General features: G+C 46.1%; 1 protein-coding gene across 1 annotated transcript in view; it reads right to left on the bottom strand.

Annotated features, from left to right (window-relative positions):
* LOC311138912 (receptor-type tyrosine-protein phosphatase gamma-like) overlaps positions 1–25,997 on the bottom strand; it is a 385,510-nt gene that overhangs the window by 282,349 nt on the left and 77,164 nt on the right. The window contains exon 2 of the mRNA XM_084173710.1: positions 10,902–11,006. Within this exon, the coding sequence (XP_084029836.1) occupies positions 10,902–11,006 (105 nt within the window). The remainder of the gene's footprint in view (positions 1–10,901; positions 11,007–25,997) is intronic.

Consider the following 25,997-nt stretch of genomic DNA (forward strand, 5'->3'; position numbering starts at 1 on the left):
GCCGGTGAGACAGGAGATGAGGGCGGAAACGCTCTCGTGTCCCGAGGGCGCCGGGTGTACGGTGGCCAGGTATAGCGCCACCTGCAGAAGGAACCCCTGACACCCGGCTGCGGTGCCGTCATACGCCCTCGTGAGCGAGAGCCGAATTCCCCTGGATTCCGGAACTTGGATGGCAGGACTGGTCGAAGGTGGAGGTCCGGGAGGTGGAGGTGTGGGTACCCCTCTGTTATCCCATCGGTGGAGCGTGGTGATTACTTCCTGCAGGGCGACCGTGAGCTGTTGTATCCTCTCGTCCTGCCCGCGGACGCGCTCCTCCATAGGATCGTGTGCTGCTGCGGCTCCTGCTGACTCCATGGGGGTGTGTTATTCTGTCAGTAACCGGCTGAGGTGGATGTGGTGGAGGAGTCACACGCAGGACACAGAAGCTAAGTCTACCGACTTTTACTGCACAAAACAATAAACAAGACACTGACCTCAAACAAAACAGGAGGCGAGTGATACGCACCAGTGCGTAAAATACAATACTCCAAGCGCACGAAAACACACAGTGCGACAGACCAGGAAAATACAAAACACGAGCAGCACCAAAATGACAGGCGAACAATAACACACAACACACGACTAACAAAACGAGAAACTTATAGGGGACATCATTAACCCAAACGGAAACAGGTGTACAATAAAGACAAAACCAAACAAACATCGATAACATACAACGGTGGTAGCTAGTACTCCGGGGACGATGACCGCCGAAGCCTGCCCGAGCAAGGAGGAGGAGCAGCCTCGGCCGAAACCGTGACATCAACATTGGATTTGTTTTCGAATTCTTTGTGGGTCTGTGTAATCTGAGGGAAGTATGTGTCTCTAATATGGTCATACATTTGGCAGCAGCTTAGGAAGTGCAGCTCAGTTTCCACCTAATTTTGTGGGCAGTGTGCACACAGCCTGTCTTCTCTTGAGAGCCAGGTCTGCCTACGGTGGCCTTTCTCAATAGCAATGCTCACTGAGTTTGTACATGGTCAAAGCTTTCCTTAATTCTGGGTCAGGTATTCTGCCACTGTGTACTCTGTTTAGGGCCAAATAGCATTCTAGTTTGCTTTTTTTTTGTTAATTCTTTCCAATGTGTCAAGTAATTATCTTTTTGTTTTCTCATGATTTGGTTGGGACTAATTGTGTTGCTGTCCTGGGGCTCTGTGGGGTCTGTTTGTGTTTGCTTAGGGGTCTCTTCTCCATGTTCATCTCTCTGTAGGTGATGGCTGTGTTAAGGAATCGCTTCATTTTCAAAACCCACTAGTGCTAATAGGCTGCCTAAGTATGGTCCCCAATCAGAGACAACGAGCGACAGCTGCCTCTGATTGGGAACCACACCGGCCAACATAGAAAAACCCATACTAGAACCTATAACATAGAACAACACAACATAGAAAATCACACCCTGACTCAACAAATAAGAGTCCCCAGAGTCAGGGCGTGACAGTCCCCCCCCCCCCCCCCCAAAGGTGCGGACTCCGACCGCACAACATAAACATAACAGGGTAGGGGCCGGGTGGGCATTCCGCCTCCGGGCGTGACAACCACCAGCCTCCCTGTTGCGCCCCTGGTCTGGTCTGGACCTCGGCGCGCTGCTTCCCCTCTCCTTCCTCCCACTATACTCCAAGCCCTGTCTGGACCCTGGTGTGGGAGACCCCGAACCTGGAGAGGGGCTGACGTCTGGGTCTGGACTGGAGCCGCTGACCGGAGCTGGACCGGGCACCGGTGGAGCGGACTGCTCAGGCTCCGGACTGGAGCCGCTGACCGGATCTGGACTGGACCCCGGTGGAGTGGACTGCTCTGGCTCCGGAGTGGAGCCGCTGACCGGAGCTGGATCAGGCACCGGTGGAGCGGACTGCTCTGGCTCCGGAGTGGAGCCGCTGACCGGAGCTGGACTAACCCCGGTGGAGTGGACTGCTCTGGATCAGGAGTGGAGCAGCTGACCGGAGCTGGATCAGGCACCAGTGGAGCGGACTATTCTGGCTCCGGACTGGAGCAGCTGACCGGAGCTGGATCAGGCACTGGTGGAGTGGACTGCTCTGGCTCCGGACTGGAGCTGCTGACTGATGCCGGACCAGGCACCGGTGGAATCACTGGTCTGGTGCGAGGAGCAGGCACGGGCCGAAACGGACTAGGAACATGCACCACTGGCTTAGTGCGAGGAGCAGGAACAGGCCGGGCCAGACTGGCGACGCGCACCACTGGCTTGGTGCGAGAAGCAGGAACAGGCCGGGCCGGGCTGGCGACGCGCACCACTGGCTTGGTGCGAGGAGCAGGAACAGGCCGGGCCGGGCTGGCGACGCGCACCACTGGCTTGGTGCGAGGAGCAGGAACAGGCCGGGCCGGGCTGGTGACGCGCACCACTGGCTTGGTGTGAGGAGCAGGAACAGGCCTGGCCGGGCTGGCGACGCGCACCACTGACTTGGTGCGAGGGACAGGAACAGGCCGGGCCGGACTGGCGACGCGCACCACTGGCTTGGTGCGAGGAGCAGGAACGGGCCGGGCCGGGCTGGCGACGCGCACCACTGGCTTGGTGCGAGGAGCAGGAACGGGCCAGACCGGACTGTGAAGGCGGACTGGAGGTCTGGAGCGGAGAGCTGGCACAACCTGTCCTGGCTGGCTACCCACTTTCGCACTACACGTGCGGGGCGCTGGCACAGGACGCACTGGGCTGTTTACGCGTACTGGCGATACAGCTCGTAGAACTGGTGCAGGATATGCGGGACCGAGGAGGCGTACTGGAGACCAGGAGCGTTGAGCCGGCACACCCCGTCCTGGCTGGATGCCCATCTTCGCACGGCACGTGCGTGGTGCAAGCACAGGACGTACAGTACGACACAGTACGTAGCTCCGCATAACACGGAGCTTGCCCAGTCATACGCCTTCTCGCGTGAGTACGGGGAGTTGGCTCTGCTCTAACCCTAGGCTCCGCCAACCACCCCGTGTGCCCCCCCCAAATGTTTTTATTGGGGCTGCCTCTCGGGCTTCCTCCTTGACCGGCCTCCTCCGTGTTGCCGTTGCTCCTCTCCTGCCTGGGCATCTACCTTAGCCCATGGTCCTTTCCGCGCAAATATCTCTTCCCATGACCACAACTTGCCCATCTGTGACATGGCCCTTCGCTCCGCCTGGGCACGCTGCTTGGTCCTCGTTTGGTGGGATCTTCTGTCACGTTCGTTCATCGACGGGTCAGACCAAGGCGCAGCGTGATATGCATACATGTTTATTTAAACTTAATAAACACAACGACAAAACAATAAACGAAACGAAACGTGAAGTCCAAGGTAGACACAAACAACATACCTTTCACGGAACAAGATCCCACAACCCACTAGTGCCAATAGGCTGCCTAAGTATGGTCCCCAATCAGAGACAATGAGCGACAGCTGCCTCTGATTGGGAACCACACCGGCCAACATAGAAAAACCCATACTAGAACCTATAACATAGAACAACACAACATAGAAAATCACACCCTGACTCAACAAATAAGAGTCCCCAGAGTCAGGGTGTGACAATTTGGTGTTTTATGTTGTACACTGAGGATATTTTTGCAGAATTCTTTATGCAGAGTCTCAATTTGGTGTTTGTCCCATTTTGTTCATTCTTGATTGGTGAGCGGACCCCAGACCTCACAACCATAAAGGGCAATGGGTTCTATAAAAATATTTTTTAGCTAGATCCTAATTGGTATGTTGAATTTTATGTTCCTTTTGATGGCATAGAAGGCACTTCTTGCCTTGTCTCTCAGATCGTTCACTGCTTTGTGGAAGTTACCTGTGGTGCTGATGTTTAGGCCAAGGTATGTATCGTTTTATGTGTGCTCTAGGGCAACGGTGTCTGCAGATCATTGCTTCGACACAATCCTGTCTCGGAGCTCTACAGACAATTCCTTCAACCTCATGGCTTGGTTTTTGCTCTGAAATGCACTGTCAACTGTGGGACCTTATATAGACAGGTGTGTGCCTTTCCAAATCATGTATGGAGTTGGAGTGGTCCTAAAGTCCAATCAATTGAATTTACCACAGGTGGACTCCAATCAAGTTGTAGAAACATCTCAAGGACGATCAATGGAAACAAGATGCACCACAGCTCAATTTTGAGTCTCATAGCAAATGGTCTGAATACTTATGTAAATAGGTTATTTCTGTTTTTTAATTTGCTAACATTTCTAAAAACCTGTTTTCACTTTGTCATTATGGGGTACTGTGTGTAGATTGATGAGGAACATGTTTTACTTAATCCATTTTAGAATAAGGCTGTAACGTAACAAAATGTGGAAAAAGGGAATACTTTCTGAATGCACTGTATGTCACTTCTTCTCATAGACTTTTTCACACAGGGCGCCTTTCCTTCACTGGGCGGGCCGTTTGGAATAAAATTGGAAGAATTAGAGTATACCCACTTCTCCAGGCACCACTGTGTGTATGTATGCACGTTTCAAGATATTTATCACAGAGATTTCATTTTGTAATGAATTTGGGCTTACAAAGGGCACACAGTCTTGTATAACTAACCTTATGGGGACACACCAATTCGTTTTTTGTCTAATTTGTAATTTTTTACCCCTTTTTCTCCCCAATTGGTAGTTACAGTTTTGTCCCATCGCTGCAACTCCCGTACGGACTCGGGAGAGGCGAAGGTCGAGAGCCATGCGTCCTCCAAAACAAGGCCCTGCCAAGCAGCACTGCTTCTTGACACACTGCTCGCTTAACCTGGAAACCAGCCGCACCAATGTGTCGGAGGAAACACCGTACAACTGCCGACCGAAGTCAGCGTGCATGCGTCCAGCCCGCCACAGGAGTCGCTACAGCGCAATGGGACAAGGACATCCCGGCCGGCCAAACCCTCCCCTAACCCGGACGACGCTGGGCCAATTGTGTGCCGCCTCATGGGTCTCCCGGTCGCAGCCGGCTGCAACACAGCCTGGGATCGAACCCGGGTCTGTAGTGACGCCTCTAGCACTGCGATGCCACTCGGGAGGCACGGTGACACACAATTCAGTCCCATTCAAAATCCTATTTTCCCTAACCTATATGGCAGGCTGTTCTGTAAAGGTTGGCATGGCAACCAGATGCCCTCCCATTGTCATAACTCTGCTAGATCTCAAATTATATGTAATTCCACTGAGTGCTGATGCAATCACTAAAAGGTGTTGGATAATACATAACCCATCACACCTTACATGAATAACCTGGTCTGAAGAGCCCATTCAGTAAATAATGTGCATATTAATCCATTAGGAAACACCCTTAAGTGCATTTTAGGACAAGGGGAGCACTGCAGAGTCAAGGTTGATCCAATGCAGCTTTTCTTTGTTCCCTACTACAGCATACTACTGAATATGCATAGAGGATCCACTCCAACGCATTTTTACACGTCCTCAGAAATACACAAAGAAAAACGATACGTGCACAAACAATCATAAGAAGTAAAGGCACACTCATAGAATCCAAGGACTTAGAGTGGATTTAAGCATAGGCCTACTGAGTAAGCAGCATACTGAAGAAAAAAAATACAATTTTGTTTAACATCCTCACAGAAATGACTATCTTTATGAGTTGTCTATTTAAGTCACAGCCCTTAATCATTTAAAGTTAAACTACAGTACAACATATCATCAATTTCCATCTTCATTCCTTTTCTTCAAGGCTGCACACAAAACCTAGAGAGCTCTCAACTCAAGCCTGCCAGTGAATGTGAAATGGGCTATGAGGACTGATATGAAAAGGACAAGGCGGTGAATTGTCTATCTCATAAATTAGGGTATGTCTCCCATTGAAGCCAGAAGTATTGAGGCCACAAGGGACTTAAAATTAATATCCAGCAAGTTGGGGGTGAGGGGAGGGAGGGCGATTTATAACGCCATTGAGCTAATGATTTTCTGAAGTGGAAAAGTGGATCTTTCCATCAAATCCACCTTAATGTGAACTTAATGTTTGTAGCGGCTTGTGGGAGAAAAGGCAGAGTTGACGGAGTGAGGGAGGGCATGAGCCATTACAGGTTGTATGTTCAGTTGGAGTGGTCCTAAAGTCATGGGTAGTTTAGTCATACTAAAGCTATAAAAATATATAGAATATATATATATATATATATATATATATATATATATATATATACAGTGGGGAGAACAAGTATTTGATACACTGCCGATTTTGCAGGTTTTCCTACTTACAAAGCATGTAGAGGTCTGTAATTTTTATCATAGGTACACTTCAACTGTGAGAGACGGAATCTAAAACAAAAATCCAGAAAATCACATTGTATGATTTTTAAGTAATTAATTTGCATTTTATTGCATGACATATTGCATAGTATTTGATACATCAGAAAAGCAGAACTTAATATTTGGTACAGAAACCCTTGTTTGCAATTACAGAGATCATATGTTTCCTGTAGGTCTTGACCAGGTTTGCACACACTGCAGCAGGGATTTTGGCCCACTCCTCCATACAGACCTTCTCCAGATCCTTCAGGTTTCGGGGCTGTCGCTGGGCAATACGGACTATCAGCTCCCTCCAAAGATTTTCTATTGGGTTCAGGTCTGGAGACTGGCTAGGCCACTCCAGGACCTTGAGATGCTTCTTACGGAGCCACTCCTTAGTTGCCCTGGCTGTGTGTTTCAGGTCATTGTAATGCTGGAAGACCCAGCCACGACCCATCTTCAATGCTCTTACTGAGGGAAGGAGGTTGTTGGCCAAGATCTCGCGATACATGGCCCCATCCATCCTCCCCTCAATATGGTGCAGTCGTCCTGTCCCCTTTGCAGAAAAGCATCCCCAAAGAATGATGTTTCCACCTCCATGCTTCACGGTTGGGATGGTGTTCTTGGGGTTGTACTCATCCTTCTTCTTCCTCCAAACACGGCGAGTGGAGTTTAGACCAAAAAGCTCTATTTTTGTCTCATCAGACCACATGACCTTCTCCCATTCCTCCTCTGGATCATCCAGATGGTCATTGGCAAACTTCAGACGGGCTGGACATGCGCTGGCTTGAGCAGGGGGACCTTGCGTGCGCTGCAGGATTTTAATCCATGACGGCGTAGTGTGTTACTAATGGTTTTCTTTGAGACTGTGGTCCCAGCTCTCTTCAGGTCATTGACCAGGTCCTGCCGTATAGTTCTGGGCTGATCCCTCACCTTCCTCATGATCATTGATGCCCCACGAGGTGAGATCTTGCATGGAGCCCCAGACCGAGGGTGATTGACCGTCATCTTGAACTTCTTCCATTTTCTAATAATTGCGCCAACAGTTGTTGCCTTCTCACCAAGCTGCTTGCCTATTGTCCTGTAGCCCATCCCAGCCTTGTGCAGGTCTACAATTTTATCCCTGATGTCCTTACACAGCTCTCTGGTCTTGGCCATTGTGGAGAGGTTGGAATCTGTTTGATTGAGTGTGTGGACAGGTGTCTTTTATACAGGTAACGAGTTCAAACAGGTGCAGTTAATACAGGAAAACTAACAGGTCTGTGAGAGCCGGAATTCTTACTGGTTGGTAGGTGATCAAATACTTATGTCATGCAATAAAATGCAAATTAATTACTTAAAAATCATACAATGTGATTTTCTGGATTTTGTTTAAGATTCCGTCTCTCACAGTTGAAGTGTAGCTATGATAAAAATGACAGACCTCTACAAGCTTTGTAATTAGGAAAACCTGCAAAATCGGCAGTGTATCAAATACTTGTTCTCCCCACTGTATATATATATATATATATATATATATATATATATATATATATATATAAACCCTACCTCTTTAAGGAATACCTGGGATAGTATAAAAGTAATCCTTCTACCCCCCCCCCCCCACCCCACCCCCACAAAAAAAAATATATATAAAAAAATATATATATATACATATAAAAATAAATAAACAACAAAAATAAAAAATAAACAACTATATATATATAAAACAAATGAAAAATAAAAACATACAAAAAAAGTGAAAGAAATTTCCAAAAATTCCCAAATAAAATTACAAAATTTGTAAAGTGCTTGTCCCACTGGTTATCATAAGGTGAATGCACCAATTTGTAAATCACTCTGGATAAGAGCGTCTGCTACATGTAAATGTCTATAGATAGAGTCAAGTCCATAATTATTGGCACCCTTAATAAAGATGAGCAAAAAAGACTGTATAAAAGAAATAATACAAAAAATGAAATTATATTATTTTATTCTAATACAATTGCTCAGAGAAAAAAAAATGTAAAATGAAATATTTTATTTATTTGTATCGCAAAAAGATATGGGTCAAAATTAATGTTACCCCTGTTTTCAATACTCAAGCACCCTCCCCTTACAAGGACAACAACACTGAGCCTTTTTATAAAATGTTTATGAGATTGGAGAACATGTTGGGAGGGATCTTAGGCCATTCCTCTATACAGAATCTTTACAGATCCTTGATAACCTTCATCTGCTCTTATGTACTGCCCTCTTCAATTCAAACCACAGGTTTTCAACGGGGTTCAAGTCAGGAGACTGAGATGGCCATTGCAAAATGTTGATTTTGTGCTCAATTAACCATTTCTTTGTAGATTTTGATTAGTACTGGGGGTTATTGTCTTGCTGGAAGATCCACTTGCGGCCAAGTGTCAGCCTCCTGGCAGAGGCATCCAGATTTTTGGCTAAAATGTCCTGGTACTGGAAAAGTTTATGATGCTGTTGACCTTAACAAGGGCCCCAGGGCCAGTGCAAGCAAAATAGCTCCATAACATCAAAGATCCACCACCATATTTTACCGTAGGTATGAGGTTCTTTTCTTTTCTGCATATGCTTCTGTTTTTCAATGCTAAACCCACCACTGGTGTGTGTGGCCAAATAGCTCTATTTTCATGTCATCATAGCACCAGTTCCATTTCAAGTACCAATGCCATTTAGAATTGTAAAAATAAAATTGGCATGCAATATAGCTCAGTATTCGTCTTATTTATTATACAGCATTTTTTTTGCCAAAAATGGCCATAAGGGTATCAAGTCTAGGGCTGTCAGAGTTAATCAGTTAACTTGAGTTCACTTTTTGTAATTTTAGTGCACTATTTTTATGTTTGTGATTAATCACATTGTCTGAAAGTGTTCAGAATACACTGAAAACATCCAAAATACATAATCTATACAGCTAAAAACAACAATAAAATGTCAAAACAAGTTGACATTGAGGTTAAAGAAATTGTGCTTTATCAATTTACCTGAATTTGTTGACTGTAACTTTGGACAAAATCAAGACGTCAATTAATAATAAATCCTAAGATTAACTCGATTAAATGTTTTAAAATGTTTGACAGCCCATGTACCAACACAATTACAGTTGATCCGAACACATTTCAATGATAGCTACATATCAACTGATAGTTTCTGCAGTCATCATTTATGTATACGAGTTCCAAAGAATAACAAACATCCAAATAAAAATATATCCACTGGTGTAATAAGGCATCCAATATTGGTGAAGTCATCACTTCGCAACCTGGTGTGCTTACAGTAAAAGAGTTATAAAGCTCTGTCCAAATTAGCTCGTTCTAATCAGATCCACCAGTATATATTCAGATGACAGATTCCAGAATGGCTACCTCACTGAGGCATAGCAGACTGCCCCCATCAGCCTGCCAGAGAGAATGACGCATTAACACGCAGAGAGAGATGACAGCTTAGAGCTGTACACAAACTCAGGCAATATCTAGGGACAACCCTACATACTGCCTCTCCTCTCCTTCATGTCCCTAAGGCCCAGAAAGAAAGAAAGAAAGAAAGAAAGAAAGAAAGAAAGAAAGAAAGAAAGAAAGAAAGAAAGAAAGAAAGAAAGAAAGAAAGAAAGAAAGAAAGAAAGAAAGAAAGAAAGAAAGAAAGAAAGAAAGAAAGAAAGAAAGAAAGAAAGAAAGAAAGAAAGAAAGAAAGAAAGAAAGAAAGAAAGAAAGAAAGAAACAAAGAAAGAAAGAAACAAAGAAAGAAAGAAAGAAACAAAGAAAGAAAGAAAGAAACAAAGAAAGAGAGAGAGAGAGAAATGCAGTTCAGTATTAGGGATAGGTCTGTGGTTGCTGCTAGTAAAGGAGGCTCTCAGCTGTTTGAGAGGAGCAATAGCAGTGGGTGACCGGGCCCCACAGGGATTGATGTGATTATTAAATATCAGGGTGGGTTGCCAGGCTGCCACCGCTGATTCACATGAAAGGGTTTGGAGCCATCAGCATTCTGAAACCAAGCATAACCTACTATCCTCAGCTTACGCTCTCTCTCTCTCTCTCTCACACACACACACAAACACACAAATAAACACACACTTAAACACTACAGTACCTGCTATAGCACCAGCCTATCAGCTGTTCATCAAAAATTCAGCCATTTTACAAAATGGAGGGATCTCTGTGACTGTCCTACATAATCTGTATTGTTTTCCTCTTGCTGACATTACACCCATAGTTACATCATAGTCTTATATAAGCCTTTAATATTATGTGTGCCATGATACAAAACACCATCAGTAGATCTTAGCATCAATACCCAGCTCGCTAAGTGAATCTGTCACCAGCTCTACTTTGCCACGAGCCCCTGGCTTTAATGCAGCGTTGGGCTACAATTAGAGTAGACATTGGAACAGAAATATAAAAAATAAATAAAGATCATTTGTTGCCCGAGGCTTGGTTGCACAGTAAAATATTAATGCTCCTCCTCTGCAAATATCGCTCAGAGGGACAACAGAAGTCACTTTTTCTCCACAGAAACATTCATAAAATAAAAAGCCTAGAGAATCCCTGAGGCCAGGGCTCTAAAGAACAGGGAGGATAGGGGAGGGAGAGGGGGAGGAGGAGAGGGGGGAGAGACAGAGGGACAGACAGAGATAGAGAGAGTAAGAGCCATGCTGAATTAACACACACACCTGAGTAAGCCCAGTAGGACTCCTCGGCCGCTCTTCTGAGTCTGGTCCCGGGCGCTCGGCCATCTTGGCTCCCTTGCGTGGACCCGGGCTGCGCTCCTGTCAGCGCTGTGTGGGGGAGAGAAAGCAGAAGGATGTCACCAAAAAAGCACTGCTCTTATAATAATAATATGCCATTTAGCAGACGCTTTTATCCAAAGCGACTTACAGTCATGCGTGCATACATTTTTGTGTATGGGTGGTCCCGGGGATCGAACCCACTACCTTGGCGTTACAAGCGCCGTGCTCTACCAGCTGAGCTACAGAGGACCACAACAGCATTCTCATTAAGAAACAGAGACTGACTGTGACTTGGACACAGCCAGTGCGTCAAACAGTGCTTACAAAGACTTACCAAAACATCCTACCACAAAAGCCACAACTTCCATAAAACTTAGGTATGAATACAGATACATAGATACATAGTGTGGCTCATTGGTAAAGAGAGGAGGGCTGTATCTCTGAGCACTTTGTCAGATCCGATTACGCCAGGCCCATTGTGACTGTGGGGCCTCTGGGATGTGAGCTGCTGGCTGCTGAGGGTTTTGGGTAAGAGTCACCCACGCTCCTGCCCCTCACTTGCTGTGCCACAAATGGGCTTTGGCAGTACCTGGGGGTAACTGGCATTTTACATTATCTGACCTAAAATGGCCACCTGCGGCTATGAGAACAGAGAGAGAGAGAGCGTCACAGGTAAGAGGACACATGCTGAGCGCTGGCTGACCGTGTGGTTACCTCCTTACTCACTGCACTCGCTGCATCACCAAGGACACTGGGCCACCAGAGATGTCAATCAAAGCCTAATGGAATTTTAAAGGCTGCTTGCTGGGCATTGTGGATACTTAAGGGCTTGATATGAACAATGGGTGACTCTTTGTTTCAATGACAGACCGTTTTTTCTCTCTTCTTTAATTCTTGGGGATGTAAGCTTCAGCATGCCTGTGAATGTCAATGAGAGGCCAGTCTATGGCTTTTCTATGAATTACATTATCGATTCCCAATACTCTCCCAACAGAAAATGTTATTATGCACAGCCCCACCCTAACCTCTCAATACATGCTAAACCCATCTTCTCACTATCCTTCTTCCTGCCTCTCTTTCTGTCATTCACTCCCTCTCCCTTTGTCTCTTACCCTTCACTCTCTTTCTCTAACACACACACACACACAAACACAAACACACACACACACACATCGTACTAGCTCATCTCATTCTTCCCCACATGCCTGTGTGGCCCCTGGAGTTAACCCTGTCCTCTCATGGCTGTAGCACTTCAGACGTGGCCAGTCATTTAGCAGCTAGCCACTATCTACACAGGTGTCCATTAAAGCAGTCAGTCAGTCCACAGTGCCAAAGCCCAGCCCATAGACTCAGGGCTGCACTGAAACTATCCCCAGCACTGTAACAAAATAATATAAATGTCAGTGCCAATGACAATATGGGGAGGGGAGGGGAGAGGGAACTAGGGATGGGAGGAGAAGAGGCGCTGATGGAGAAAAAGGCTACAGAGGGATAGATGGCAGAGTTTGGGTTGAATGAGAGGAGAGAGAAATATAGAGAAAGAGGGAGAGAAGAGGACAGAGTTATACAGTGTCGGGTCATAGTGGGGTGGGACCCTTTTTTCAGCCCAGCCCACTCTCCTAGTGACAGTCTCCGGGTCACTGTGATGGGCAGCCTGCTGCCTGGCAACCGTTCAGCACAAGGAGAGGAGAGCAGGAGGCGAGGAAGAAGGGAGAAAATAACAGAGGCCTTCTATGCGTTTTCAGAGGAGGAGGAAGGAGGTAGGAGAGAGGAGGGAACAGGCTTCGACTGGTAGTGCCAGTTTAAAATCACAAGTCACAAGCAATGTTCCCTCTAAGCTGCGCGCGTGCGCGGGCGCGCAGCTCCTCCGGGACCGCAGTGCAGAAGAAATATCAGCCTGCGCAGAGAAGCACGAGACTGAACTTCACTCAGCTTTGTAGAGTTTTCCCCGTTAGTTAACACTATCAACGTTTCCCTTTACTGTGGGAATTGTGATCGAATCAATGCAAAATTAGCCACTTTCAATGCAACATACCGAACTATGCAAGACCTAGTATGCGGAACTAACTATGCAAGAGATTTTGTTGTAAGCAGAGCGCATCCCAGTAGGATTCTATTGCATTGATAGGCAGGACTCAGGCCCATACTCTACACAGAGCTGCAGTAGGCCTATATGCAAATAGACCATTGCCATATATGGATTTGTGCCATTCACTTTGAACTGGACTGTGAGCATGAGTGGTCACGATTATTATGTGCTTGTTTTGAGATCAAAGCGAGAGCTGCATGTAGTCACGTGTGCACATTTGTTCATATTCTTTGCTAGTTAGTGAGTTATTAGCCCAGTTATAGCTAATTTGTAGTCAGCAATGTGGGTGTGATTGCTTCCTACAAGAGCACAAAACGTGTACATTTCTAGCCATCTTTGAAAAGACAGTCAGGTAAAGAGCTTTTTTTTTATGTCTTAAAGGAGCAGTGTTGTATTTTGAGTCAAGCATTAATAAGCTAAGTAGCCAATAGGCAGAGGGTAGCATAATTTGTCTGATTCTCTGTATTAATGGTATGGGAATAATAATGACTTTTTTGTAAAGTGGTTTCTTGCATCAAACAACACAGGTCAATGTCATGCCCTGCATGTTTTTGTCAAAAGTCTCATGGAATGTAGGCCTACATTGAACACCACACATTGGCTGCTACTGTAGGCTGAATGATAGAACCACTATTTCCATGTTAAAATGTTATGTGATGCATTCTCACATTGTTATGGTAGGCCACTCTGGTAGTCCTACATTATGATCCAATAGCCATAGTAGCCTACTTGGCCACTGTTAAAATAGTAAATTAAAGCAGGTACAGCCTCAGTGTTCACAGTAAATGCGCACCGGAAGTTTCACAACATTCCCATTCAACACATCCACGTCCTCTCCTTCTATCCACTGCTCTCTGTCTCTTCTACCACTACAGTCACCACTTCCCTGCTCTCCTAGACCCTGTCAAATACTATCAATGTCAACACAGCCAGCAATGCAGCAAAGACACACAAACACACACACACACAGACACACAAATACAAACCACCACACAAAGGCACTAGCAGTCATGTGTCCTAAAAAACAGCATCTTATTAAGATTCATTGCATAGAGCACATAGTGTTATGAGGGAACTTGAGAAAGTCCTTGTTTAACAGTGCATGCAATGCTAGGGATCCTATGGTCTAATATTTCTGCGAGAGGTTCCATTCTGCTGCGCTGGTCTAAATTAATTGTGACCTAATTGATTTATACTTTCCTATTTGAGGAATGTGCTCTTATGAGACAGAGATTGGGGGCTGACATTTTTGTCAGGCCATCTCTGCAGAAACAATGATAGGGGGAGATGGAATCTAGTAAGGATCCGAGTCTACATTTTTACATTTTTTGTCATTTAGCAGACGCTCTTATCCAGAGCGACTTACAGTTAGTGAGTGCATACATTTTCATACTGGCCCCCCGTGGGAAACAAACCCACAACCCTGGCGTTGCAAGCGCCATGCTCTACCAACTGAGCTATGATTTTTTTATTCAGATCCCCATTAGCTGCTGAAGAAGCAGCAGCTACTCTTCCTGGGGTCCACAAAAGCCTATAACTATAAAACTTCCCTGAGGCTCAGGTCTCGGCTTTAACAGAAAGCCAAATGAAGTAGACAGTTCCGCAGTGTCCTGGAAATAGAGAATGAAGGTGCCATTGGTGGTTTCACAAGGGTAATGAAGTTGTGATTAGCTCTTTTTGGCAAGACCTGCAGCACTTGCAATGTCAACCCCCAGATTCACTAGGATAGAGAACTCACATAGAGCTGTATTTGAAATGGGTGATCAGCAAGGTCAGAATGCACACACACACACACACACACTAACACACACCAACACAAACACACACCATGCAAAATCTGCATGGCAAATACAATATACGTGAATGCCAACAACAACAATTGTGCTTCCTTGCTCCAACTGTGTACGTACTGCCAGAACTCCATAAAGCAGAAAAAACCTGACCCTGTCTTTGTTTCCACACTGAGTGACTCACACAAAAGTTCCTCTTGAGAAGAGAGATGGAGAACATTGGTTCCTGCCATTACATTTGACATTTTAGTCATTTAGCAGACGCTCTTATCCAGAGCGACTTACAGTTAGTGAATGCATACATGTTTTTTTTTGTTTTTTGTTTTTTTTCATACTGGCCCCCCGTGGGAAACGAACCCACATCCCTGCCGGCCAAACCCTCCCCTACCTTGGACGATGCTGGACCAATTGTGCGCCGCCCATGGGTCTCCCGGTCGCGGCCGGCTGCGACAGAGCCTGGACTCGAACCAGGATCTCTAGTGGCACAGCTAGCACTGCGATGCAGTGCCTTAGACCACTGCGCCACTCGGGAGTCAGGAGTCCAGGCTCATCCATCCATCACAGCACACCAGCCATTGAAGCTGTTGCTGCATATTTGCTCTCACTTAATTAAAATGCAGAGCCGAATCCTGTGTTCATGTACTTAAAATTGGTTTTTTTATACACTTTTTTTCTCTTCAGTGGTTTGAGGAGGTAGCATGGGGTGTCCAGAAACACACACAGGCGGGTGCACGTACACACACACAAACAGCATTGTGTGTGTGTATATGTGTGTACGTGCGCCAGTCAGCCAGGTCAGTCCTCACTACTGTAATACACTTAATTAGCATTCTTTCCATCTCTCTCCAATACGTCCTTACTGCTGAAGGACATCCGCGGCAAGCAAACACACACACACACACACACGCTAAAGCCTACAAACAGAAATACAAACACACCTAAAACTCCCTCTCTTTCTCTCTCACACAAACAACCACACAAACATACTGGCAGTCCAAAACACTTGCATGGTGGTGGTCAGAGAGTAACAGCTGTCACGTTAAATAAACCTTGCAGGGCTGTAATAGTCCTCCACACACTCTCTAGTGGGTGACCAGATCCTCTGCCAGAGGGACAGGCACAGGGGCTTGGGAAGGGATTAAGAGGGGGCTGGGGCTGTGAATGTGGGGTGTGAGGAATGGGGGCTGGTATGTTGGTCTTGGCATTGGGCTATAGGTTAGGGGCTGTGGTTGGGCCTAGGGCACAGTGTTGAGACTGGGTAGGGAGAGCAGCAGAGATGAGAGGGAATCAGTCCCAAGAGAAAAGACAACCCAGCATGGGGTGAGTTCACTACAGTCTCAGCCAAAGGCAGTGAGAGAAGCACACACAGAGAGAGAGAGAGAGAGAGAGAGAGAGAGAGAGAGAGAGAGAGAGAGGAGAGAGAGAGAGAGAGAGAGAGAGAGAGAGAGAGAGAGAGAGAGAGAGAGAGAGAGAGAGAGAGAGAGAGAGAGAGAGAGAGAGAGAGAGAGAGAGAGAGAGAGAGCTGTAAAGCCAAAGCGCCGGTGTATCGTCCATGAAGCAGAAACACTGGGAGGCAACACGAGAGCGTGTCGGAAGCACATTACTCAAATGGGTCTTTAGTGTAGTGGAAAATGCACTTGAAGACACACAGCGGTTCCAAGCGCCCATCTCCCTCCTCTGTGTGTCTTCTCCCTGCATTGATCTGCTATAGACAGGAGACAGTATGCACCACGGCTGGTCACTCCATGCACACTGATGTTAATTAATAGGCAGTCTGCCAAGGACAAGGTCGCTGAGCGAAACACAAAGCCAATGCTGACCCCTCCACTGTGAAGGCATACAGTCCAGATACAGTTAACATTGCCTTTTGTCCACCGCAATTACAAACACAGGGTAATGTGCTTGAGTTCCTTTATACTCCTATCACACAAAAAGGCACATGATGTCACTGTGAAAGATATAGTAGACACAGCCATCTGTCTTCCTCCAGATACTGTACCCATTTAAAGCATGCCATGGGACCGAGTCCCTTATAGATATTCTCTTTGTTCTTTGTTCATACCCTTTATTTATTTGTTACTTTTTACCCCTTTTTCTCCCCAATTGGTAGTTATAGTCTTGTCCCATCGCTGCAACTCCCGTACGGACTCGGGAGAGGCGAAGGTCGAGAGACCTGCATCCTCCGAAACATGACCCTGCCAAGCCGCACTGCTTCTTGACACACTACTCGCTTAAGCAGTACTAGCTTTAACCTGACACCAATGTGTCGGAGGAAACACCGTACAACTGGTGACCAAAGTCAGCGTGCATGTGCCCGGCCCGCCACAAGGAGTCTCTAGAGCGCGATGGGACAAGGACATACTGGCCGGCCAAACCCTCCCCTAACCCGGAAGACGCTGGGCCAATTGTGCGCCGCCTCATGGGTCTCCCGGTGGGGGCTGGCTGTGACACAGCCTGGGGTCGAACCCCGGTCTGTAGTGATGCCTCAATCACTGCAATGCAGTGCCTTAGACCGCTGCGCCACTCGGGAGGCCCTTGTGTTCATACCCTTTAAGAGTTCAAGAGACACTATAGGTGGAAGCACAAAAAAAGTAACCGATGTTTAATGGGATTATTGTGGAACCTACAGTAGCAGGTTTAATAAAAAAGAATACGGTCACATAACGCTACAGGGTAGTCACTAGATGACCATGCTAGATTGCCGATGTCAGACAAATGTATGAGTAAGAAGGTGAACTCTGTGTTTTTAATTTAGGTTATGACTATGGTTACGGTAAGGGTAAAGGTTAGAGGTCCTTTACAGCATTGCCCGATAGCAATGACCAAATCTACAGTACAGTGCTTTCCTGTGAGGGAGCAGTTATCTCATAACAATGCAGAGCAAAGGACTGTGAGTGATCTTTAGCAATGTTCCGGTTGATTGGTGGAGGGGCGATTTGTGGGAGTTGTCTTCCCGAAAGAAAGAAAAAAGAAAGAAAACCTGCATTCATCTCTGGCATTCATGGAGGGCAGGAAATATAGAGAAATGAGATGCAGTCGTTTCTTTCTTTCTGTTCGTTTTTTTTCTAAACGGAGGCTTGAAGGTCAGTGCATATGAAACAATCCATAACAGATGTCACTTAGCAAAATCCAAGTACAGACAATAGATATCTGTTTCCTCTCTCTCTCTCTCTCTCTCTCTCTCTCTCTCTCTCTCTCTCTCTCTCTCTCTCTCTCTCTCTCTCTCTCTCTCTCTCTCTCTCTCTCTCTCTCTCTCTCTCTCTCTCTCTCTCTCTCTCTCTCTCTGTACAGGGGGAAATGGGTTGTTCTGCTAATAACTCATGTAATTCTCATGTGACGTTTCAATAATCATAAGGATGGATCTATGTCCTCTAGGCTTACACTATGCTGTAAGAGGGATGCAAACGCCAAACCATGAACAGCGATCAATGCTGTCTGGGGTCTTTTTCAAAGCGTGCTGTTACAGTATTGTCCTTTTTAATGCATGACCCTGTAGCATGTACTGTATGGCCACATGCTGCTGCGGTCTTGGAAATGAGGTTGTTAAGCTCAAAGGGGCCATCTGGGTAAATAAAGGATGAATACACAAATAAAAAGTGGGCAGGAGTTGGCCTACTGTGGTTTAGTGGGTTGTCTTCATGACATTGAGGACAGTCAGGTTAAAGCTAGTACTGTATGTCAGACAACAACCCCCACCCCTTCATCTGTAGATATACAACAACCCCCACCCCTCCCACTGTATACATACAACAACCCGCACCCCTTCCTCTGTAGACACACAACAGCCCCCACCCCTTAATCTGTAGACATACAACAACTCCCACCCCTCCCTCTGTAGACACACAACAACCCCCACCCCTTCATCTGTAAAAATACAACAACCCCCACCCTTAATATGTAGACATACAACAACCCCCACCCCTTAATCTGTAGACATACAACAACCCCCACCCATTAATCTGTAGACATACAACAACCCCCACCATATAACAACCCCCACCCATTAATCTGTAGACATATAACAACCCCCACCCCTCCATCTGTAGTGTAAGGTAAAAAAAAAAACATGTGGAAGGGGTGGGGCTTCTGACCTTATCTCATCCAATCAGAGCTCTCTGCTGTACAGGGCACAGAGTCATGATAATTTGTTTTGGTAGATGAGTGTCATGGGAGCTGCAAAGTGTCAGAGATAGCAGTCGGGAGCAGAGGACGTGATTCATCTGAGAGATGAGATGTCTCCTCGCTGGTTGGGTGATGCCACACCATGCCCACCTCTTGATGAGCCAGCCCAGCCAAGCTCCAGGACACACTGTTAGACCTAATGACATAAGTGGAGTAATGGTGACTGCCCTGTTAGGAGCATCCAGGGGGACAAGCAGCAAGAGAGAGATGGCGCCGATAGACATGGCAGCTCTGTTTCTAGCACCTAAGCAACTTTGCAGTATACAGTGAGGGAAAAAAGTATTTGATCCCCTGCTGATTTTGTACGCTTGCCCACTGACAAAGAAATTATCAGTCTATAATTTTAATGGTAGGTTTATTTGAACAGTGAGAGACAGAATAACAACAAAAAAATCCAGAAAAACGCATGTCAGAAATGTTATAAATTGATTTGCATTTTAATGAGGGAAATAAGTATTTGACCCCTCTCAATCAGAAAGATTTCTGGCTCCCAGGTGTCTTTTATACAGGTAATGAGCTGAGATTAGGAGCACACTCTTAAAGGGAGTGCTCCTAATCTCAGCTTGTTACCTGTATAAAAGACACCTGTCCACAGAAGCAATCAATCAATCAGATTCCAAACTCTCCACCATGGCCAAGACCAAAGAGCTCTCCAAGGATGTCAGGGACAAGATTGTAGACCTACACAAGGATGGAATGGGCTACAAGACCATCGCCAAGCAGCTTGGTGAGAAGGTGACAACAGTTGGTGCGATTATTCGCAAATGGAAGAAACACAAAATAACTGTCAATCTCCCTCGGCCTGGGGCTCCATGCAAGATCTCACCTCGTGGAGTTGCAATGATCATGAGAATGGTGAGTAATCAGCCCAGAACTACATGGGAGGATCTTGTCAATGATCTCAAGGCAGCTGGGACCATAGTCACCAAGAAAACAATTGGTAACACACTACGCCGTGAAGGACTGAAATCCTGCAGTGCCCGCAAGGTCCCCCTGCTCAAGAAAGCACGTATACATGCCCGTCTGAAGTTTGCCAATGAACATCTGAATGATTCAGAGGAGAACTGGGTGAAAGTGTTGTTTTCAGATGAGACCAAAATCGAGCTCTTTGGCATCAACTCAACTCGCCGTGTTTGGAGGAGGAGGAATGCTGCCTATGACCCCAAGAACACCATCCCCACCGTCAACCATGGAGGTGGAAACATTATGCTTTGGGGGTGTTTTTCTGCTAAGGGGACAGGACAACTTCACCGCCTCAAAGGGACGATGGACTGGGCCATGTACCGTCAAATCTTGGGTGAGAACCTCCTTCCCTCAGCCAGGGCATTGAAAATGGGTTGTGGATGGGTATTCCAGCATGACAATGACTCAAAACACACGGCCAAGGCAACAAAGGACTGGCTCAAGAAGAAGCACATTAAGGTTGTGGAGTGGCCTAGCCAGTCTCCAGACCTTAATCCCATAGAAAATCTGTGGAGGGAGCTGAAGGTTCGAGTTGCCAAATGTCAGGCTCGAAACCTTAATGACTTGGAGAAGATCTGCAAAGAGGAGTGGGACAAAATCCCTCCTGAGATGTGTGCAAACCTGGTGGCCAACTACAAGAAACGTCTGACCTCTGTGATTGCCAACAAGGGTTTGCCACCAAGTACTAAGTCATGTTTTGCAGAGGGGTCAAATACTTATTTCCCTCATTAAAATGCAAATCAATTTATAACATTTTTGACATGCGTTTTTATGGATTTTTTTGTTGTTATTCTGTCTCTCACTGTTCAAATAAACCTACCATTAAAATTATAGACTGATCATTTCTTTGTCAGTGGGAAAATGTACAAAATCAGCAGGGGATCAAATACTTTTTTCCCTCACTGTATATACACTACCGTTTAGAAGTTTGGGGTCATTTATCAATTTCCTTGTTTTTGAAAGAAATGCAAATTTTTTGTACATTAAAATAACATCAAATTGATCAGAAATACAGTGTAGACATTGCTAATGTTGTAAATGGCTATTGTAGCTGGAAACGGCTGATTCTTAATGGAGTATCTACATAGGCGTACAGAGGCCCATTATCAGCAACCATCAGTCCTGTATTCCAATGGCACGTTGTGTTTGCTAATCCAAGTTTATCATTTTAAAAGGCTAATTGATCATTAGAAAACCCTTTTGCAATTATGTTAGCACAGCTGAAAACTGTTGTGCTGATTAAAGAAGCAATAAAACTGGCCTCCTTGAGACTAGTTGAGTATCTGGAGCATCAGCAATTGTGAGTTCGATTACAGGCTCAAAATGGCCAGAAACAAATAACTTTCTTCTGAAACTAGGCTATTCCATGCGAGGAATTGCCAAGACATTGAAGATCTCGTACAACGCTGTGTACTACTCCCTTCACAGAACAGCACAAACTGGCTGTGTAATTACAAGCATTCCGTAAGTGTCAAAGGCCTTTATTGACAATTACATTACGTTTATGCAAAGAGTAAATATTTGCAGTGTTGACCCTTCTTTTACAAGACCTCTGCAATCCGCCCTGGCATGCTGTCAATTAACTTCTGGGCCACATCCTGACAGCCCATTCTTGCACAATCAATGCTTGGAGTTTGTCAGAATTTGTGGGTTTTTGTTTGTCCACCCGCCTCTTGCGGATTGACCACAAGTTCTCAATGGGATTAAGGTCTGGGGAGTTTCCTGGCCATGGACCCAACATTTCAATGTTTTGTTCCCCGAGCCACTTAGTTATCACTTTTGCCTCATGGCAAGGTGCTCCATCATGCTGGAAAAGGCATTGTTCGTCACCAAACTGTTCTTGGATGGTTGGGAGAAGTTGCTCTCGGAGGATGTGTTGGTATCATTCTTTATTCATGGCTGTGTTCTTAGGCAAAATTGTGAGTGAGCCCACTCCCTTGTCTGAGAAGCAACCCCACACATGAATGGTCTCAGGATGCTTTACTGTTGGCATGACACAGGACTGATGGTAGCGCTCACCTTGTCTTCTCCGGACAAGCTTTTTTCCGGATGCCCCAAACAATCGGAAAGGGGATTCATCAGAGAAAATGACTTTACCCCAGTCCTCAGCAGTCCAATCCCTGTACCTTTTGCAGAATATCAGTCTGTCCCTGATGTTTTTCCTGGAGAGAAGTGGCTTCCTCGCTGCCCTTCTTGACACCAGGCCATCCTCCAAAAGTCTTTGCCTCACTGTGCATGCAGATGCACTCACACCTGCCTGCTGCCATTCCTGAGCAAGCTCTGCACTGGTGGTGCCCCGATCCCGCAGCTGAAGCAACTTTAGGAGACGGTCCTGGCGCTTGCTGGACTTTCTTGGGCGCCCTGAAGCCTTCTTCACAACAATTGAACCTCTCTCCTTGAAGTTCTTGATGATCCGATAAATGGTTGATTTAGGTGCAATTTTACTAGCAGCAATATCCTTGCCTATGAAGCCCTTTTTGTGCAAAGCAATGATGACGGCACGTGTTTCCCTGCAGGTAACCATGGTTAACAGAGGAAGAACAATGATTTCAAGCACCACCCTCCTTTTAAAGCTTCCAGTCTGTTATTCTAACTCAATCAGCATGACAGAGTGATCTCCCGCCTTGTCCTCGTCAACAATCTCACCTGTGTTAACGAGAGAATCACTGAGTGCCTTAAACCGCTGCGCCACTCAGGAGGCCCTCCAGACGGCATCCCTAGCCGGGTCCTCAGAGCATGCGCAGACCAGCTGGCTGGAGTGTTTACGGACATATTCAATCTCTCCCTATCCCAGTCTGCTGTCCCCACTTGCTTCAAGAGGGCCACCATTGTTCCTGTACCCAAGAAAGCAAAGGTAACTGAACTAAATGACTATCGCCCCGTAGCACTCACTTCTGTCATCATGAAGTGCTTTGAGAGGCTAGTTAAGGATCATATCACCTCCACCTTACCTGACACCCTAGACCCATACAAATTTGCATAGCGCCACAATAGATCTACAGACAATGGAATCGCCATCGCACTGCACACTGCCCTATCCCATCTGGACAAGAGGAATACCTATGTAAGAATGCTGTTCATTGACTACAGCTCAGACTTCAACACCATATTACCCTCCAAGCTCATCATTAAGCTCTGGGCCCTGGGTCTGAAGCACACCCTGTGCAACTGGGTTCTGGACTTCCTGCCGGGCCGCCCCCAGGTGGTGAAGAAAGAAAACAACACCTCCACTACGCTGATCCTCAACACAGGTGCCCCACAAGGGTGTGCGTGCTCAGACCACTCCTGTACTCCCTGTTCACCCATGACTGCGTGGCCACGCACATCTCCAACTCAATCATCAAGTTTGCAGACGACACAACAGCACTAGGCCTGATTATCAACAATGACGAGACAGCCTACAGGGAGGAGGTGAGGGCCCTGGCGGAGTGGTGCCAGGAAAATAACCTCTCCCTCAACGTCAACAAAATGAAGGAGCTGATCGTGGACTTCAGGAGACAGCAGAGGGACACACTTGCCCATCCACATTGACAGGGTCACAGTGGAGAAGGTAAAAAACCTTCAAGTTCCTCTGCATACACATCACTGACAATCTGAAATGGTCCACCCACACAGACAGTGTGGTGAAGAAGGCACAACAGCACCTCTTCAACCTTAGGAGGCTGAAGAAATTTGGCTTGGCCCCTAAGACCCTCACAAACTTTTACAGATGCACCAATGACAGCATCCTGTCGGGCTGTATCACCGCCTGGTACGGCAACTGCACCGCCCGCAACCGCAGGGCTATCCAGAGGGTGGTGCAGTCTGCCCAACGCATCACCGGGAGCACACTGCCTGCCCTCCAGGACACCTACAGCACCCGATATCACAGGAAGGCCAAGAAGATCATCAAGGACATCAACCACCCGAGCCACGGCCTGTTCACTCCACTATCATCCAGAAGTCGAGGTCAGTACAGGTGCATCAAAACTAGGACCGAGAGACTGAAAAACAGCTTCTATCGCAAGGCTGTTAAATAGACATCACTAGCCGGCCTCCACCCAGTACCCTGCCCTGAACTTAGTCACAGTCACTAGCAGGCTACTACCCGGTTACTCAACCCTGCACCTTAGAGGCTGCTGCCCTATGTACATAGACATGGAATCACTGGTCACTTTAATAATGGAACACTGGTCACTTTAATAATGTTTACATACTGTTTTACTAATTTCATATGTATATACCGTATTCTAGTCAATATCATCCTATTCAACTATTGCTGTATATTTACTATTCTATCCTACGTATTCTACAGATATACTACATATTATATCCACATACTGTCCATGATGTCTATATATCCCATCACATACAGTGCATTCGGAAAGTATTCAGACCCCTTTACTTTTTCCACATTTTGTTACGTTACAGCCTTATTCTAAAATTGATTACATCGTTTTTTCCCCTCATCAACACACAATACCCCATAATGACAAAGCAAAAACTGGTTTTTATAAGTTTTTGCTAAAATAAAAAATAATAAAACAGAAATATTACATGTACATGAGTATTCAGACCCTTTACTCAGAACACCTGTATTTGGGGAATTACTCCCATTCTTCTCTGCAGATCCTCTCAAGCTCTGTTAGGTTGGATGGGGAGCGTCGCTGCACAGCGATTTTCAGGTCTCTCCAGAGCTCAGCTGGTAGAGCACGGCGCTTGTAACGCCAAGGTAGTGGGTTCGATCCCCGGGACCACCCATACACAAAAATGTATGCACGCATGACTGTAAGTCGCTTTGGATAAAAGCGTCTGCTAAATGGCATATTATTATTATTATTATGTTCAATCTTGTTCAAGTCCGGGCGCTGGGCCACTCAAGGACATTCAAAGACTTGTCCCGAAGCCACTCCTGCATTGTCTTGGCTGTGTGCTTAGGGTCATTGTCCTGTTGGAAGGTGAACCTTCACCCCAGGCTGAGATCCTGAGTGCTCTGGAGCAGGTTTTTATCAAGGATCTCTCTGTACTCTCTTTGTACTTATCTTTCCCTCGATCCTGACTAGTCTCCCAGTCCCTGCCGCTGAAAAACATCCTCACAGCATGATGCTGCCACCACCATGCTTCACTGTAGGGATGTTGCCAGGTTTCCTCCAGATGTGACGCTTGGCATTCAGGCCAGAGTTCAATCTTGGATTCATCAGACCAGAGAATCTTGTTTCTCATGGTCAGAGTTCTTTAGGTGACTTTTGGCAAATTCCAAGTCCTTCTGGAAGGTTCTCCCATCTCCACAGATGAACACTGGAGCTCTGTCAGAGTGACCATCGGGTTGTTGGTCACCTCCCTGACCAGGGCCCTTCTCCTCTAATTGCTCAGTTTGGCCGGGTAGCCAGCTCTAGGAAGAGTCTTCTTCCATTTGAGAATGATGGAGGCCACTGTGTTCTTGGGGACCTGCAGAAATGTTTTGGTACCCTTCCCCAGATCTGTGCCTCGACACAATCCTGTGGCTTGAGGATCAAACATTCCTGCTAGGCAAAGGTTTGAACCCCCCCCCCCCCTTTCCTGTGGTCCAGTTTTATGACTTAACAGCCGGTCATAAATAGTTTGCAGAAAAGTACTCATTTTGGTCTCTAGTATGGGAAGAAAGAATTTCCCTGTGAGACAAAGGAAGTCTTCCCGCCAAGACTCCAACATCCAAAAGTGGATAATAAAACAATATTCCTACTTAAAATAATGTGGGAAATGGTCAGTGGGGATCTAAAGAATAATAGTCATATTGTTTATTACTTTGTGATGTCATTAAGGATGGTATCAAGTTATAACTGTAACTCGGAAAGTGTACATATTCTATCTATCAAGTTTACATCTAAATGTTGTATAAAATATATGATTAACCCTCCCGTTGTCCTAGGGTCAAAATGACCCGCCACTGTGTTGAACCAACTTTATTTAATTTTTATATATTTTTGATCATTTGTGAGAAGGAGGCAGTGATACTTTCTTTAAAGTCTCACTGCCTCCTTCTCACAAATGATCCCC

This window comes from Coregonus lavaretus (assembly GCF_964263955.1).
Source record: "Coregonus lavaretus genome assembly, chromosome: 12".
Taxonomy (NCBI): Eukaryota; Metazoa; Chordata; class Actinopteri; order Salmoniformes; family Salmonidae; genus Coregonus; species Coregonus lavaretus.